The sequence below is a fragment of the Narcine bancroftii genome, chromosome 1 (genome assembly GCF_036971445.1).
Source record: "Narcine bancroftii isolate sNarBan1 chromosome 1, sNarBan1.hap1, whole genome shotgun sequence".
NCBI classification, from domain to species: Eukaryota; Metazoa; Chordata; class Chondrichthyes; order Torpediniformes; family Narcinidae; genus Narcine; species Narcine bancroftii.
The window spans coordinates 122276035-122295058 of record NC_091469.1 but is presented as its reverse complement, the minus strand read 5'-3'; the positions used below and the strand labels follow the sequence as shown (position 1 = coordinate 122295058).

At 43.1% G+C, this 19024-nt stretch overlaps 1 protein-coding gene across 6 annotated transcripts in view; it reads right to left on the bottom strand.

The window, feature by feature from the left end:
• Positions 1-16007: 16007 nt before the first annotated feature.
• iqgap2 (IQ motif containing GTPase activating protein 2) overlaps positions 16008-19024 on the bottom strand; it is a 340680-nt gene continuing 337663 nt past the window's right edge. For all 6 annotated transcript variants that reach the window (XM_069937770.1, XM_069937765.1, XM_069937779.1 and 3 more), the window contains one exon: positions 16008-18340. In XM_069937770.1, coding sequence (XP_069793871.1) covers positions 18227-18340 — 114 coding nt within the window. In that variant the 3' untranslated portion in view covers positions 16008-18226. The remainder of the gene's footprint in view (positions 18341-19024) is intronic.

The window sequence follows — 19024 nt, the reverse complement described above, 5'->3', positions numbered from 1 at the left end:
TCATTATTTCGTGTTCATCGCTATGTTTTCAGTGGCTACAAAACCAACTCAGGGGAAAATAATCTTAAAATGAATGTGCAAGTCATATGTTGACCATAAGCTTTTATCTACTCTCTCTCTCTGCTCTCTTCCTTTTTGCAATTAGTGAATAGTGAATAGTGAAATCATATTGGTACCCAGAGATTTATCTACCTTTATATGCCTCAAAGGTTCCAGTACCCCCTGTTTTCTAATCCCTTTTCTTCTTTGGCTTGGCTTCGCGGACGAAGATTTATGGAGGGGTAATGTCCATGTCAGCTGCAGGCTTGTTTGTGGCTGACAAGTCCGATGTGGGACAGGCAAACACGGTTGCAGAGGTTGCAAGGGAAAATTGGTTGGTTGGGGATGGGTTTTTCCTCCTTTGTCTTTTGTCAGTGAGGTGGGCTCTGTGGTCTTCTTCAAAGGAGGTTGCTGCCCGCCGAACTGTGAGGCACCAAGATGCACGGTTTGAGGCGATATCAGCCCACTGGCATTGGTCAATGTGGCAGGCACCAAGAGATTTCTTTAGGCAGTCCTTGTACCTCTTCTTCGGTGCACCTCTGTCTCGGTGGCCAGTGGAGAGCTCGCCATATAACACGATCTTGGGAAGGCGATGGTCCTCCATTCTGGAGATGTGACCTACCCAACGCAGTTGGATCTTCAGCAGCGTAGATTTGATGCTGTCGGCCTCTGCCATCTCGAGTACTTCGATGTCGGTGATGAAGTCAGTCCAATGAATGTTGAGGATGGAGTGGAGACAACGCTGGTGGAAGCATTCTAGGAGCCTTAGGTGATGCCGGTAGAGGACCCATGATTCGGAGCCGAACAGGAGTGTGGGTTTGACAACAGCTCTGTATACGCTAATCTTTGTGAGGTTTTTCAGTTGGTTGTTTTTCCAGACTCTTTTGTGTAGTCTTCTAAAGGCGCTATTTGCCTTGGCGAGTCTGTGGTCTATCTCGTTGTCGATCCTTGCATCCGATGAAATGGTGTAGCCGAGATAGGTAAATTGGTTGACTGTTTTGAGTTTTGTGTGCCCGATGGAGATGTGGGGGGGGCTGATAGTCATGGTGGGGAGCTGGCTGATGGAGGACCTCAGTTTTCTTCAGGCTGACTTCCAGGCCAAACATTTTGGCAGTTTTTGCAAAACAGGACGTCAAGCGCTGAAGAGCTGGCTCTGAATGGGCAACTAAAGCGGCATCGTCTGCAAAGAGTAGTTCACGGACAAGTTGCTCTTGTCTCTTGGTGTGAGCTTGCAGGCGCCTCAGATTGAAGAGAATGCCATTTGTGCGGTACCAGATGTAAACATGCCAAACTGCATGAGTTTTTCAAGCTCTGCTGGGACCAAGGAAAGCTGCCTCAGGACCTTCTAATCCCTACATTTTCCATAATTACCCCTTTTGCTTCTGTTATCGTACATGATTCCATATCCTTTCCCCTCGTGAATACTGAAGAGAAGAACTCATTCAATATCTTCCCCCATCTCATTTGGCTCTGCACACAGTTGTCTGCTATGATTCTCTAAGGGACCAATTTTATCCTTTCCTCTCCTTTTGCTATTTACATATTTGTAAGAACCTTCAGATTTACTTTCACCCTGTTCGCTATAGCCACCTTGTACCTTTTCGCTTTCCTAATTTCTTTCTTAAGCTTTTTACAATCAATGTACTTTCCAAGCATTTCATTTATATCTTGTTTCTTATATTTAATGTAGGCCTCCCTTTTAATTCAAACCAAATTTGCAATCTCCCTTGAAAACCACGGCTCTCTCGAACATTTGGCCCTGCCTTTTATCCTAACAGGAACATAAAGATGCTGCATCGTCAAAATCTCACCTTTAAATGACCTCCAATTCTCCTCTACCTCCTTCCCATAAAACAAATCAGCTCAAACCACTCCCTGCAAACCGCTTCTCATTTCTTCAAATCTAGATTTTCCCCACTCAAAAACCTTAATCTTCGGAGCAGACCTATCCCTTTCCATAATTATATTGAAACTAATGGTACCATGATCACTGGATCCGAAGTGCTCCCCAACGCACACCTGCCCTACCTCATTCCCAACAGTAGATCCAACATTGCCCTTTCTCTAGTGGGTACCTCAACGTATTGCTGCCAAAAACTATCTTGCACACATTTTACAAATTCTAATCCATCTAGCCCCTTCACAGAATGGTTTCCCAATCTATATTAGGAAAATTAAAATCCCCCATTAAAATCCCACAACCCTGTGCTTATTATAATTCTCTGCTATTTCCTTACACATTTACTCCTCTATTTCTCACTCCACACTAGGTGGTCTATAATACTCTTCTCCTTTTCCATTTTTTAATTCCACCCATACTACCTCCCTTGACGAGCCCTCCAATCTATCTCGCATCAGCCACATTGTAATATTTTCCCTGACAACACTCCCTCTTACCCCTCCAATTCTATCACACCTAAAGCAGCGAAATCCCAGAACATTTAGCTGCCAGTCACAACCCTCCTGCAACCATATCTTACTAATCACTACCACGTCATACTGCCAAGTGTCTATCCACACCTTCAGCTCGTCCACCTTCCTTACAATAAAGTAAATGGATTTCAGAGATTTCCCGCATCTTTCCCTCTGTCTGTCCCTATCTTTATGGTCAACTCCATTATTAAATACCATCATCCTCCCTCCATCACTGCACTGATCATTTTCCTTCTCCATCACCTGTCTTTCCACCCCCAAACTTTGTCTACAAGCCTTCATTTTTTGCAGACTAACCTTCTCTTTGCTGTTCTCCTTTATATGGATCCCTTCCCCAAACCATTCTAGCTTAAAGCCTCCTTAGTAACCCTGGCAAATGCCCCCACCAGGATCCTGGTCCCCCTGGGATTCAGATGCAACCCGTCCATTCATCCCCCAAAAAAAGGTCCCAGTGATCCAAGAACTTGAATCCCTGCCTCTTACTCCACCCCTTTAGCCACGCATTCATCCTCCATCTGATATTATTCCTGCCCTCCAGAGATTACCTCCTTTGCGGTCCTTCTTTTTAGCTCCCTACCTAAATCCCTGTATTCATTTTTTAGACCACTTCACTATGTCATTGGTACCAACATGTACCATGACCTCTGACTCGTTTCCTCCTCCCCCTCCCCCCACTTTAGGATATCTTGGACACGAGGGAGGCATCCTTAGCATGTCCACAGAATCCCCTCTCTGTCCTCCTAACTATTGAATCCCCTGTAACAATTGCCCTCCTCTTCCTTTCCCTACCCTTATGAGCTACAGAGGCTGACCAGAAGTACAGGCACCGATGCCTTCCCCAGCCTGACTGTCCCCCCCCCCAACAGTACTCAAGGAGAAGTACATATTGTTGAGGGCTACAGTCACAGGGGCTCTCTCTTGTACCTGTCTCTTCCCTTTCCCTCTCCTAACTGTAACCCACTTGTCCTCCTCCCATGGCCCTGGTGAGACCATCTGGCTATAACTCTCATCTATGATGGCCTTACTTTCCCTGACCAGAGCAAGGTCATGAAGCTGCAGCTCCAGGTCCATAACATGGACCCTGAGATGCTGCAGCTCACCACACCTAGTGCAGACGTGGATGTCCAGGAGGCTAGAAGACTCCAGGGCCTTCCACATCTGACACTGAGAACAGCAAACTGCTCTCATGCATATCCCTTCTCTCCCTTCCTCACCTTACAAAGAGAAAAAAAACCAAAAGATTATATATGACAAATATACAGTCTTACCTTAATCCAGATATGCATAAATTCACCTACCAGGGGTTTAGAAGTTACCGAGAATCAGAACTCGGTCAAAGTTTTGCATGATATTAGAGGGGAAGTCAGCGAATTGGTGTGGTGAATGTCTGCTAAGCTGCCTGACTCCCCTCTGGTGAGCCTTGCTGTACTAACATTGGCTGTGCATTATCTCTACTGTTAAGGACACTCCCCTTGGATATAACTGTATATGCATCTATTGTCTTTCATTATTGTACCATGAGTTTCTGCTAGTAAAAGCCATGATTATTGTTTGACCACATCGTCTCTGTCTACTTCATCAACTGGCACTTCAATTGGGTAATGGAGTCTTTGTGTATTTTTGGTGGGCGGTATAGAGGAACAATTAAGAAGGAATTGACCAGGCTCACTTTGATTAGTTGGATCTCAAAGGTAGAGAATTTCCTGTGGTGTGCTATGGAGCAGTTGAATTGGTCTTTCAATACAATGGCTAGACCCCTGTCCCATCTGGAGGGCTTTGGGGTGCAGAGAAAGTTACAGTTCTGCGGGCAGAGCTCATGTAGAGGGGCAGACTCGCCTGCGTTCAGCCAGGTTTCAGTCAATAATAGAAAGTCAAGGCCTTGGGCAGTAAATAAATTGTTAAGGAAAACGTCTTATTTGCCAAAGACCTGATGTTGAATGGAGCCATTTTCTTGGGGCTGTGTTTTGATCTGACAGTGATGCGAATTTCAGTGTTCGGAGATTATGGGAGACTACTCCACCGTGCTTCACGGATGGCCTGGCGGTGAGTCTGTGGAGAGGTGAGTTTGCATTGGTGTTCATGGCTGGGCTTACCAGTAGAAGAGAGGTATACCTTGGCTCAAAGGATCGCTGATGAATAGTGACGAGATTGACAATCCACATCCAGCCTGTCGAATTGTGCAGACTCATATCTTTGGCTTGGCTTCGCGGACGAAGATTTATGGAGGGGTAATGTCCACGTCAGCTGCAGGCTCGTTTGTGGCTGACAAGTCCGATGCGGGACAGGGAGACACGGTTGCAGCGGTTGCAGGGGAAAATTGGTTGGTTGGGCAGACTCATATAGACCAATGGTATATTTATCATTGGGACACAATCAATGTAACAATACAATTGACCTAGATTTAGCACCTTAAATGCAGTAAATTATGTGCAGGAATTTCATAACAAAGTTTTAAATTAAACGGCAGTGTGGACTTGTGAATAAACAATGAGTAGATTTCAAATAAACTTCTTAAAGGTGCAGAGAGAAATAAATTGAATTTTTTTTGTCACGTGCACTGAGTGAAAAGCATTCTTTTGTGTGCTATTCAGGCAATTCAATCTTGAGAACAAGTACTAAAATGTAAAACTAAAGAGCTTAGTTAAAGAGAAACGTTCAATTAAAACAGACTTGTGCGGCATCACTTGAGCAGTCCATTCAATAGTTTGATAGCAGCAGGGAAGATACAGTCCCTGAATCTGGTGGCACAAATTTCAAACTCGTGTATCTTCTGCCTGATTGATTATAAGGAGGAAAGTGTGACACAGTTAGGGCAGATCTTTTTCGACGCTGCTTTCTCAAATGCAGTGGGAAGTGTAGATGGAGTAGAAAAGCAGAAAGGTGTGGGGAGTGAATGCTCAAGGCTGGCCCACTGACTGTTAAATCAACAGTGTTGCTGAGTGAACTTTAATTGCAAAGTCTTAATTTTAAAAAATACCCAGTGGCAGTCATGTGTGTGCCTGAGATGAATGAGTGAGAACATTGTCCTTTGATTTAACAATCCATTAATGTATAACCAGTCTGATTGGTCGGAAGGTTTAAATTGTTCAAGGGGCAGGAAGGAAGAAAATCTCTGTGGTTGAGTTCACAGATTCTCCAACATATTATCTTGCTCTACTACATCTATAAAGAAGAACAAATTGCTTTCCTGGAAAAAAAACATGGAGAGGAAAACTTGACAGAATTAAAATAAGTGAAAAAATTATAATTATGGCCATATATGAATATAGGGAAGCTATTTGGCTCTTTGCATCTATGGTGGTCAATAAAGACCTATTTAGCTTTGGTCAATAAGCTACAAGAGCCACCCAAATACTTTTTAAGAGCCATGAACATTTCTTTCTTCACCAGCCTGCTGGGCAGTGAGTTTCAGACAGCCAGCATATCCTTGGATGAAAAAAAACCTTTAACCCCCTGTTAATCCTACAAATCAACACATGGCCTGGTCCTAATAATTTACATCTCAACCCCAACCAACCAATTTTCCCCTGCAGCCGCTGCAACCGTGTCTGCCTGTCCCGCATTGGACATGTCAGCCACAAACGAGCCTGCAGCTGACGTGGACTTTTACCCCCTCCATAAATCTTCGTCCGCGAAGCCAAGCCAAAAGAAAGAAGACATCTCAAAGTACAAAAAGGGTCTGTGGATTTAGTGGATGCATATTGGTTACCATTTTCCAGAATTTAAAGGATTACAGAAGAGTTTCTGCACTTTGGAAGTTGCCAAATTTAGTATCTCCAAGCTATTGACTTCTGTCATTGGATGTTCTTCCCATCCACTCTATCAAGGCCTTACACAACCTCAAGCATCTCAATTAAATATTATTTCAGCCTCTTTTGTCACAAAGTAATCACCCTATCTTATCCAATCATGCCCCAATTAATATTTACCTGCAATATCGAGGTCAGGTGATGCAAGGGGAGTAAGAGGAGGCAGAATCCCAGAGTTCCCAGATCAAACAACAATAAAAGCCAGGAAAAACAACAAAAAAAGTGCCAAAACAATTCCTAGTGGTGTGGGAAGAAACTAGGAACAGGAAAATGACAAAGAAAAACAAACAGAGAGTAAAAAACTGAAAGGATTTAATCCCAAAATAAAATTACCGTATTTAGTTGCTTCGTGGAGAAGAAAATGGTGGGGCCACTTCCAGGCCTGTGGGGAAAGATGTCGCCCAGCCCACGCAGTCAGTGGGGCCCACCCAGAAGGAAAGCCGAGACCAAGGATGTAATACCACCTGGAACAGCAAACAGGTGAAAGGAGCCCTGGCAAACAACACAGGAAAAGGGGAAGACTCGGGATTCCCACTCCCGCAGCAAGAGCACCAGGTCAGGCACCCTCACGCTGAATGCAATGCCTGCACTAGCGCTATAACAGGCACAAGGCCAGGAAGAGCAGAGGGGGACTCAAACTGCGGGGCAGTGTGCCCAAAGCAATCCAGCATAGGGTCCAGGGACAGAGGAGCAGTGATAGCTGCAAGGATGGTGAGAAGGAGGAGGAGGGCCACGGGGGAGACAAAGGCGACAATGGCAGATGCCACGAGGCCAGGGGATTCAGTAAAGAGGAATCGGAGCCCTCGCTGGGAGACGTGTTGGAGGCCCTGGGCCATATGGAGAGCCGACTATTTCGGGTTATGGAAAAGAGTCCAGAACCTGGCTCATAAATCACAGATTTAATGGGGAGAATCAGAGAGATGGAAGATAGAGTGGGGGCAAATGAAGACTGGTTAAGCAGGGTGGAGGGTGAGTTAGTTGCCCTGGTAAGGGAGACAGAGCAAGTCTAGGGAAAGCTAGATGCACTGGAGAATAATACACACAGGAACAATAGCAAAGATGAGGGGACAAACCCTGCGGACTTCTTCCAGAACTAAAGCCCCAAATTACTGGGGAAAGATATATTAGGGGAAAAGGTAGAGGTGGAGAGGACATGTCAGACACCCCTTCCAAAGCTAGACACTGGGCAGAAACTTTGCTTGGTTCTAATCAAACTGTAGTACCAGGATAGGGAGAAAATCTTGGGGGTGGCAGCAGCCAGAGGAAAGAAAAGAGGGGGAACTGATGGAAATAAAGGGAGGCAAGATATATTTTTTCTACCCTGATATTAGTGTGGTGCTTTTAAAGCGAAGAAAAGAGTTTGAGCCAATTAAAAGACTGGTAAAATATTTCATCAGAATTGAGTAAGGCGCAACAGTTCACCAAAGAACTGCCAGTACTGGGGTGGTGGGGGGGGGGGGGGAGAAAAAAGAGCCAACATGGGGACAAGTCGAGATATTGTAAATAAATAGTTGCAGTAAATTATTACATATGGGGCTCAAACATAGGTTAAAAAAATGACGAATGTGAAATGGGAATAGGAAAAGGGGTGGGGGTAGACGAGGAAGTGGGAGAGAGAGTCGTGGATCACAGGGACCGAGTCATGGAGGGATATAGTGGTGGCAGGAGAGCAGCGATCACAAGGGAGAAGGAGGAGGAGGGATAGGATAAGGGAATACAGTGAAGGGTCTGGGATTGTGATAATGCTAGAGGTTGTTGTTGTTTCTCCCCCTTTTCTTGTTGGATATTTTCTTGTCTTTTTTGGATCAGTTGTCTTTGTGTTTGTTTAGCTTTTCCAGGGTTTATAGTGGACCTGGCGAGTGGGAGCAGAGGGCTGAAGGTTGGATGGAGGCACCGGTCTGGGAATCCCTGGGGCGATGGCTAAGAGTGTAAAATACATTAGCTTTAATGTTAATGGTTTGAATGGATCGGTGAAGAGGAAAAGAGTTTTGGAACACATGAAAAAAAAATGGGGGCGGATCTTCCCTTTCTCGAAGAAACACATCTAACAGAGCGGGAACACCAAAAGCTAAAGAGGGGATGGGTGGGTCAGGTAATAGCCTCTTTGTTGGGCTCAAAGGCAAGGGGGGGGGGGGAATGGAAATCCTGATTGGTAAGAGTGTTGTAGTGAGAGTGCAGCATGTGATTACAGATAAAACAAGGAGATTAGTAAGTACAGTCAGATATATTCAGAATCCTGGACCTTAGTTAATGTTTATGCCCCCAATTTCAATAATGAAAAATTTATACAAGATAATTTCCTAAAATTGGCAGAAGGAAAACATTTTGGTTGTGGGGGGGAACATTAACTTTTGTGTGGACCCTGTCTTAGATAAATTGACTAAGAAAATAGCTAAAACAAAGGTGGCAAGGGCTACTATCGTTTGTGTGAAGCTGAATCTCATATTGACCTCTTCAAACCAGCACATATGGACACTAGTCAACCTCTCGCCATGTGGCCCCCACGACACAGGGGCAGGCCGTCGCCGGTTCTGGGGATGGTGGGGGGGGGGGGTCATGTAGCAGCCCGCTACCTGGGAGGTGAGCTGAGCTGATACACAAAATGGCAGATGAACACAGCAATCTTGCAAAGGCCCCATAGGCTAATGGCCTTTCTTCCTGGCTGACATCCTGTGCAGCGGGAACGGCGACCAATCAGCTGGAACACCATTGACATCACTTCTGCTGGCAACGGCAAGGAAACCTGGCCTATATAAGCAAGGGCAGGGAGAGCAGTAAAGCAGTCTTGTCTATAACCACATTGAGTGTGTGCCATTCTTCCACTCTCTGTTGTAGTGCACGCACTACATCCTCCCCACTCTCCCAGCATCTTGAGGCTATGTCCTCTAGCTCATCTCACTTACCAGTGGAAACAGTTTTCCTGCATCTATCTTATCTACACCTTTCACAATGTTATATGTTTCTGCAAGATCCTAGCTCATTCCTCTAACTCCAGCAAGTAGAGTGCACCACCTCCAAGTACATCCTTTCTAATGTGGTTAGAAACAACCTGCAGCATTAGTCAAGGAAATGCTCAACACTTGCACATTTCACCCTAAATTGTTGACATAGAGTGCACTCAACCTTCAGTTCAGCTAATTATGGTTTTTTAGACTGCAGGCATGTAACGGCACAATCAAGGAATTTTGCCACCACACGGGTAGTCCAAAAAGGAATGTGTAAGAATTTTGAGTCAATTCCTGCACTGCAATTTATCCTGTGGGACCCCTACAACTTTTTGAAGGAAGCCTGCAGTGTAAATAATACGGGAAAAATTTGTTTTCTATCATCCACTCTACTGCACGTCCAACCACCGGGACTGTTGCACTCAGGTACTTGCAGTTTAAAAAGTTACCCAGTGTGAACAACCACGCGGGCAGTAATTTGTTCTGCAATTTTTCCCGACATTGCAGTCCAAAAACCATGAATGGTTGTCAACAGTTTGCTTCCATTCATTGTGTCGTAGAAAATGAACAAATTTACTTGTATTGAGGCCATTTAATAGTTTTTAATCACACTCTGCTCCTCTTACTAGAAACAGGATTCTCCACAAGGGTGAGAAGGGCCACAACAGGACAGTGTACCTTTGGTTTCTTACACAATGAGAGTTGGAGATCAGCTGGAAACTGGACTCATTTGCAAAAGCGTTGTTGCAGGTTTTGAGGTGGATGACACAGTGGCACAGAGCTGTGGCCCCATGGCTCCAATCCTGACCCCTGCCGCTGTCTGCATAGTGTTTATACCTTCACCCTGTGATCTTCTGAGGGTTCACTCTAAATTACATCTAAATAGATACTTGGAAGAATTGGGGGTTCATGATGGGAATGTGGGCATAGTAAAGCAAAATAGAATGAGTGTAGATGAGTGGGATGATTTTTTTACTCAAAATCTATTCACACCATATTCTGTTAAAGCCTCTCCCACCGGTTATCAAAGAAATAGTTATTGACTCAACTTCCCAGGAATCAGTGACCACATTACAAGGCAGAAATCTATTTAATTACTGGGCGAAAACACAACAGACTATAAGTAACAATGCCTTAATTTAGTTTATTTTGAAAACAATCAATTTGGCTTCAGGACACAATTAAGAACCCTTTTTGTGCTGCAAAATAAGTGAAATAAAATTTCTGCCCATCTTTCTTTTTTTCTTTGGCTTGGCTTCGCGGATGAAGATTTATGGAGGGGTAAATGTCCACGTCAGCTGCAGGCTCGTTGGTGGCTGACAAGTCCGATGATCGACAGGCAGACACGGTTGCAGCAGTGGCAAGGGAAAATTGGTTGGTTGGGGTTGGGTGTTGGGTTTTTCCTCCTTTGTCTTTTGTCATAGGCTTTTAATTAAAACATATAGCATGTCAACTTTGATCAAATATAAACTTCTTTTATACACTTCTGTATGACAAATAATGTGACTACAACGTACTTTTATTAGCTCTGCAAAGCGGGTGCTCTGTCACACAAGAAGACCTGCTATAACCTACATGAAACAAGAAAGACTGCCATGGCTGTGTTTATAGTGGAGGAGAACTCCTCCCCCAGTCAGCATTGTCTGAATTCTGAGATTTCCTGCTTCTGGTTCACTCTGTTTATTCCTCGAAGAAGGGCTTAGGCCCAAAAAGCTGGTAATATATCATTGCTTTTTATGGATGCTGAAAAGACATAACATAACATATATAACATAACAATTACAGCACGGAAACAGGCCATTAGGCCCTTCTAGTCCGCACCGAACCAAACACCCCTCTCTAGTCCCACCTCCCTGCACAATGCCCATAACCCTCCATCTTCTTCTCATCCATATACCTGTCCAACCTTTTCTTAAATAATACAATTGACTCCGCCACCACTATTTCTCCCGGAAGCTCATTCCACACGTCTACCACTCTCTGAGTAAAGAAGTTCCCCCTCATGTTACCTCTAAACCTCTGCCCCTTAATTCTTAACTCATGTCCTCTTGTTTTAATCTTTCCTCCTCTTAACACAAATAGTCTATCCACATCCACTCTGTCTATCCCTTTCATAATCTTAAATACCTCTATCAAATCCCCTCTCAACCTTCTACGCTCCAAAGAATAAAGACCTAATCTGTCCAATCTCTCCCTATACCCTAGATGCTTAAACCCAGGTAACATTCTGGTAAACCTTCTCTGCACTCTCTCCACTCTGTTTATATCCTTCCTATAATTAGGCGACCAGAACTGCACACAGAACTCCAAATTAGGCCGCACCAACGTCTTATACAGTCTCAACATCACCTCCCAACTCCTATATTCCATGCAATGATTGATGAGTTCCTCTAGCATTTCAGTGTGTATTTACTACTGTTACCTATAACAAGGTCTTTCTGCAAGAATGCACATATGGAGATGGGCAGAACCTTTTCATAAAGTTTAACCTCCCACTTTGAATTGTCTGTTCGTGACTATTCACATGACTTGTAATCAATTGTATGTCTTCAGCAAAACATCTAATAGAAGTATCGAGGACAGAATAGCCTTGGTTCTCATGGCTTGCAGCAGCGCCTCTAAAAGAAAACAATTTTTTTAACGGACTTTAGTATCTTCCCATTAAAAAATATTCTTTTTAATCCTTTTTTTGCTTCCTGAAATTTATACAAAGCAAATAAAACAACTCAATACAATCTATGCTATACCTATCAAGCACAGGAAGAGGCCCTTCTGGCCCACAAGCCCTGCTGTCCAAATACCCCATTAACCTACAGCCTCTGTAGGCTTTGGAGGGTGGGAGGAAACCAGAGCACCTGGAGGAAACCCACGCAGACATGGGAAGAACGGGCAGACTCCTTACAGACAGCGCCAGATTCGAAACTGGGTCGCTGGCGCTGTAATAGCATTGCACTAACTGCTACGCTCACCGGGCTGTTCATTATACGTACATGCGAAGGACTGAACTTCCAAAGTACTCTTTTAAAAAAACTAAGCTGCATTACCACTGTGCACAAACTGAAGGAATCATCAATAAAATTGAAAAGTTAATATGGATGTATCTACTCAATCCCTTATTTGAGCAGCAGATTTGCAGAAAGTAAATTTGCTTTAAATGCACCAGGTCATGCATTGTACTATATGTGGAAGAAGAAAATATAATCAGCCCACACCATTGAGGTCAAATGGAAAAAGCAAGGTGGAAGTAAAACAGGAAGGTCTGCAGACACCGTGGCTGAAGTAAAAACACGAAGCTGTTGCAACTCAGCTGGTTAAACAGTGCACTTTATGTATCAAAGATAAAGATACATCACCAATGTTTCAAGGTATGGAAGAAACATGTCAACAGGCACCTGAACAAAATGGTGGGGAGGGAGGGGTAGGGAGAGGAGCATGGTCCCAAAGGGCCTCCCTCATCCACCTCACACCTCCTTCCTTTGGGACCATGCTCCACTCCCCTTCCATCTTATTCAGGCGCCTGCCAACAATTTTTCACACCTTGATGAACGGCTCAAGCCCAAAACTTTGGTTATGTATCTTTATCTTTACTTCATAAAGTACACTGGTTGACCAGCTGAGTTTCTCCAGCATTGTGGTTTTACTTTAGTTTTTTAAGTGAGATCTGGATAAATACCTGAATAGGAAGAATTTTCAGCTAGTGATTGAAGACATTTCTCTTAACAGAATTGGGGTCTGGGCCTAAGATGGCAGTGCCTCAAAGGGGTTGCAGACTCCGGGGAACCAGAGGACTGGCACAGGGCACCAGGAAAAAGGGAGGCCACCCTCATTTGAGGAAGAGAAGCAGAGGAGAAGACCCATAGCACGGTGAACTCGAAGTGAGGATCTGCAGGCAAGGGAATCAAATTAGGGTGTGGACTGCTGAAGGGGTACCAGGTATTGGAACTGGGACACGAGAGGGTTTGTGGAGGCTTTCTGATTGTGTTGGGAGGTTTCTAGCTGGAGTTCAGGCTGCTGATGGTTTGCACTAAAGGATGTGTGGCTGCATGGGCTGAGGGAGCGCTGGAGGCAAATCACACAAGAAATAGGAGCAGAAGTAGGCCCATTGAAATGGCTCCGCCATTCTAATCAAGAGCTGATCCATCCTCCCACTCAGCCCCACTCCTCAGCTTTCCTCCTGTAACCCTTGATGCTCTGACTAATCAAATACCTGTCAATCTCTGCCTTAAATACACCCTCACTTCCACTGCCGCCAGTGGCAACAAGTTCCACAGTCTCAAGACCCTGTCTCTCAAGAAATTTTTCCACATCTCTGCTTTAAATTGATGGCCTTTTATCCAGAAGTTCCTCATTCCTAGACTTCCTCTGCCATGGGAAACATCCTTGCCACATTTATTTTGTCTCGGCTTTTCAGCATTCAAAATGCGTCTATGGTGTCCCACATCATCCTTCTGTACCCCAACGAGTACAGCCCAAGAGCCGACAAACATTCCTTACATGCTAACTTTTACAGTCCTGGTATCGTTCGAGCAAATCTTGAATCTTCTACAACTCCAGCATGCCTTTTCTCAAATAAAGCGCTCAAAAGTGCACACAGTACTTCGTGAGGTCTCACTACTGCTTCATAAAGTCTCCACGTTACATCCATGCTCTTACATGCTAGTCCTCTAGAAATGAACGCAAACATTGCATTCACCTTCTTCACCACCGACACAACCTGGAGGTTAACCTTTAGCGTATCCTGCATGAGGACTCACAAGTCCCTTTGCACCTCGTAATTTTGAATTTGCACCTTGCGATCTTGTGATTACATCACTAAAATAATCTTGAATTAGTCTGGGTCTTCTTCCATGCTTTAACCATTCTATGATTCTGAACAAACTATTTATAGTACAACTCCGATGATCCAAAATCATATTCTCTGAAAACCTCATTTATCCAAATTTTTAAAAATTGGATAAATGAGGAGATCCGAAACAATCAGAAATCCTCATTAATTTTGAAGTCCAACTGGCTTTACAGATTGAAAAAAAATTCACTCGACATTAAATTTGAATGACAATTATCCTAGTTTCAGGTAACTCCCTCTCCTTTCTCTTTCCACTTCTTCATCTCTCCAACTCTCCCTCTCAAACTGCATGCCACTATCTCCCAGTTGCAAGTGGTCAGAAGAATCCCTTGTCCTGGCATCATCAAGGAGAGTGACCTCTCGGGCAGGAGCAGGACCTCAGGCTAAGTGGTGTTCCCTCCCCTCCCTCCCTCCTATCCCCTTCTATCCCTTCCTCCTCAGCAAACCGGAGCTCCCGACACCGATTCCGAATCCTCCCCTTGGCCTACTACCGCACATCGGACTCCCCAGTGTGCATGTGTGGTAAGCCTAGGGGAGGATTCGGAGATGGGACTCGGGCGTTGGGAGTTCCGGTGGCAGTGAGACAGGAGCCCACTGACTCGCCAGTGAATGTTTCACGAACCCAGGAAGCCTCCCTGGGGATCAGCAGCACCGGTGGAGACGTGTCAGGGATTGGTGGTTACCAGGATTATTTTTCTGGTGAGATTTAAACATAATTTTAATGCTTAAGAAGCCTTCCCTTGTTGTTTGTTGTTGTTTAAACATTGATAAAAGTGATTTGCTGTTGCTACAGGGCTGTTTTTAAAAAGTGACCAGTTCTCTGATAAAGCGTTTATCCGACGTAGGCCTAGTCCCAACCATTTTGGATAATTAGAGTTGTACTGTATCTCTATCCAATTTAATTCAGGACCACGGTGAGGAAGACTATTTTCAAGTCTTGCAGGAGGTTTTGCAATATAACCATACCATATAACCGGTTACAGCACGGAAACAGGCCATGTCGGCCCTTCAAGTCCGTACTGGTTCACTTGAACAACTCCACTAGCTCCTCCGCAAACTGCATGAGCCTGTTCCCTGGAAGGCATTTGGACACCAACAAAAGCAGTCATACTGACTGCAAGTCAGTTTTCCAATGAAAGAAAGAAATGACTTTGTTGTGAATACACTGCTACTAGAACGCTTCCACCAGCGTTGTCTCCGCTCCATCCTCAAAATTCATTGGAGCGACTTCATCCCTAACATCGAAGTACTCGAGATGGCAGAGGCCGACAGCATCGAGTCCACGCTGCTGAAAATCCAGCTGCGCTGGGTGGGTCACGTCTCCAGAATGGAGGACCATCGCCTTCCCAAGATCATGTTATATGGCGAGCTCTCCACTGGCCACCGTGACAGAGGTGCACCAAAGAAGAGGTACAAGGACTGCCTAAAGAAATCTCTTGGTGCCTGCCACATTGACCACCGCCAGTGGGCTGATCTCGCCTCAAACTGTGCATCTTGGCGCCTCACCGTTCGGCGGGCAGCAACCTCCTTTGAAGAAGACCGCAGAGCCCACCTCACTGACAAAAGACAAAGGAGGAAAAACCCAACACCCAACCCCAACCAACCAATTTTCCCCTGCAACCGTGTCTGCCTGTCCCGCATCGGACTTGTCAGCCACAATCGAGCCTGCAGCTGACGTGGACTTTTACCCCCTCCATTAATCTTCGTCCGCGAAGCCAAGCCAAAGAAAGACTGAATGTGAAAAAGGCACAGGAAATGAATTTACGTTCCGACCAAGTGAGAATTTTAATAGAGGTTTGCAAAGACTGTAAATCTCATTAAAAAACCCACACAGCTGCAGGAAAACCTTCTTGTATGGATAAAAATAAAATTAATAAAAATGGTAATCAGAAAGCAACATTATTTCCTTCCAATATAAAACACAAGTCATCAGAATGCAAACACTTCAGAAAGTTTATTTTACACAATTTGACAGAAGCAGACAATCATTGTAAAAAAATGTTGTCAAGCACAATTCCAATAGTTTGGTTTTTAAAAGGAATAGCTATAAATAGCTAACACTAATGGGACAGAGCAATTTACGTACAAAAGGCACAACAATCAGTGTGAACTGATAGAACACATACATAAATCAATTGCTCGAGCCAATCATGACTTTGTTACCACATTACAGGTAGTACACATTGGCTTCAAATATACTTTGGGCCATTAAGGCAGTAGTGCATATTTATTATCTTGTAATGTATAAATCATATAATATTTTATCTTTTTACATTGAATATTTTAAATGGAATGTTTTCATATCTGAAATTATACACTGCAGTTAAAGCCAACTATTTAAATATATGATTAAATTTAATTATTCTTAAACTAAATAAGCAACATGGAATCATTTCTGCTTGGAGCTTTGAACAATGTCCTGGGACAGAAATTGAAGCCACATTACTCTACCATTTTTATTTAAAAATTTCACAAATTTATATGATTCTAGAAAATTAATGCAATTGAAAATCATGAATTAAGGAATGTGGTGATTGCAGTTTTAAAATGTCCATTTCCAGTTTTTCCTTTATTTCACCAGTTTGCTAAGCTTAGTTCTGCACAGTTCATTGCAAAATTGAACCGTCAAATTAGAGGATAAGCATTCAAAGGTTGCAAAATTTGATCTCTTTTGTCATGTTAAAGTTTAATTATTAGAAAATCAACAGGCAAATCAGAAAGTGAACATGCACGTTAAATGGGAGATATCAAGTAAACCCGAGTTTAAATACTCAGTTTTGAAAATCGCAAACATGTAAGGAATCAATAGCTGGCCAAGAAATACGCTGCAGTGGGTTTTGTTGGTAGACATAGTAAGTACATAAGGCAGTGTCTTAATCAGTTGAACTAGTAATTACTGTTGTATAAATTACTTTCTTCCTATGTAAGCATCACGCTTGTGTATCAACATGCAGCCGAGTTATTGCATCAGATCGTTTTCCAGAAGTACAAATTCTCTGCAATGAACTTTTGTGCGGTTGTTGTGAAAAAGGAAGATCAGAAAATAAATATCACTTGCACTGGCTTTCAGAATTATAATACAGATATGCCCACAATCAGGCAATCTTACGAGACTCTTGCATTGTCAATAAAAAGCACAACTTGAACAAGAGGAATCAAAAATTTCAGTAGAAAATGTTTTCAGCACAGATTGACATTTTACATCCTATGGAGATTAAAGGCTGCATGGAAGGCAATTGAATGAGTGAGATACAAAAAAAAATCAAATTGAAAGACTTTGTGACCTTGTGCCAGGTGAAACCTTTGGAAACATTAAGTAGTCATGATTGCAAATGCTCAGTTATATAGTAGAGAGGAAGTTAAAACAAACTTCATTTTGGACTTATCCAAAATCTCCAGGGCGCCTTGTTGGATTTTTCTGATAAATCATCTCCTTTCCCTTGATTAAATCAAAAGGTGAATTACAAAAGTTCATTCGTTACCAGCAAAGTAGCTTTGAAGATGTAAATTTGGAGTGAATTTTAAAAGGAAAATCAGTTCTCTTATTGTTTAAATTCCTGACTTTCAACAAAATATCACTACTCTAATAAGAAATGGATCAGGACTGTTCTTTTCTCCGTTGTGTGTAAAAATTAGCAAAGATCATTTGCAACGTGATTGAATTTGTGATTCAGTCAAAAGATCACATTGTTCAAGAGTTTGGGACATGGGCTGATATAGTCCTATGGGATATACCAGGTCCTGCAAAGGGAAACAAACATTGTGTCTCTTTCTCAAAGCATTTATATGGCTAAATGCATTTCAATCTGGGGTTACAAGATTCCTTACCTTTTCAAAAAATCAATTAAACATAGTGCTATATAAAACAAATCAACTCAATAACGTGATCCAAACATGGATGCGTTCCAATTATTTTTCTGCATCAACTTCATCAAATTTGAAATCTAGATTGATAACTGCTAAGCATATCAAGAATGCACAAACTGCTTATGCAGAGAGTACAATTGTAGAAAACAGTGATTTGTGTTTCTTAAAAAGCAATAACATCTTAATTATCTTTGTAACCCTGCTATTGAGTGCAAAGACGATACTTTTTTCAACTATGACAAGCTTAAGGCTTTAGGACAGATTTGGCGGTCAGAAATGCTGCAGGTTTATTTTCCGTAGAATTTTTTGTTCAGTAAGAAAACTAGCAGATTTACATTGATTTTTGCTTTTTCAAACATCTTCATGACTGTCACACCTTCATACTGCATTTCCAGCAGGTCCTGCAGAAGTGAAAACAATGATGTAAGCTAGCAAATTCAAACCCCGTCAACATGACAAATACAGTGGGCTAGAATTTACCCATAGCTTCCTGGCAGGATTGTAAGGAAACACAGGCTGCCAACAGTGAATGCAAAACTTCCTTGCCTCTGCACTGCAGCCAAGAAACCCTGGACAGCAGAAGCAGTGCAACTCACTTCGGGCTATGATCCTGGTTACAGTGCAGAGTTCAGAGGCATTAATAAACTTCATGTGTCGACCTCATCTTTAGTCCAATTACAATCACTGGAGATGACCGTGAAAGGCCTTCCAACATGATTAGCAGGCTATAAGTCAGTTCAATGAGGGATTTTATTTTAGACTATTGTTTCTCAAGGTCTAATTTTACTTGCACCATCTTCCAGAGTAGTGGGACCATAATGATTTACATAGCTGCAGTACTGTCATGAGAAGGGAACTAACATCTTTGCGGGTAGTTTTACTAGTGCTGCTTTGAGAACAGGTCAGTGGGACTAGCTAGTTTTATTGGTCGGCCCAGACCGGAGGGTCGAATGGTCTGTTTTTCTGTGCTGTAATGCTCTAATGAATCTATAAAATGACTGAGATTAAGATGTCTTTGCCCAATGTCATACATTGCAATCCATTACCGTAAATTATAATGTCAGGCAAGGCAAATAAAAGCTGAA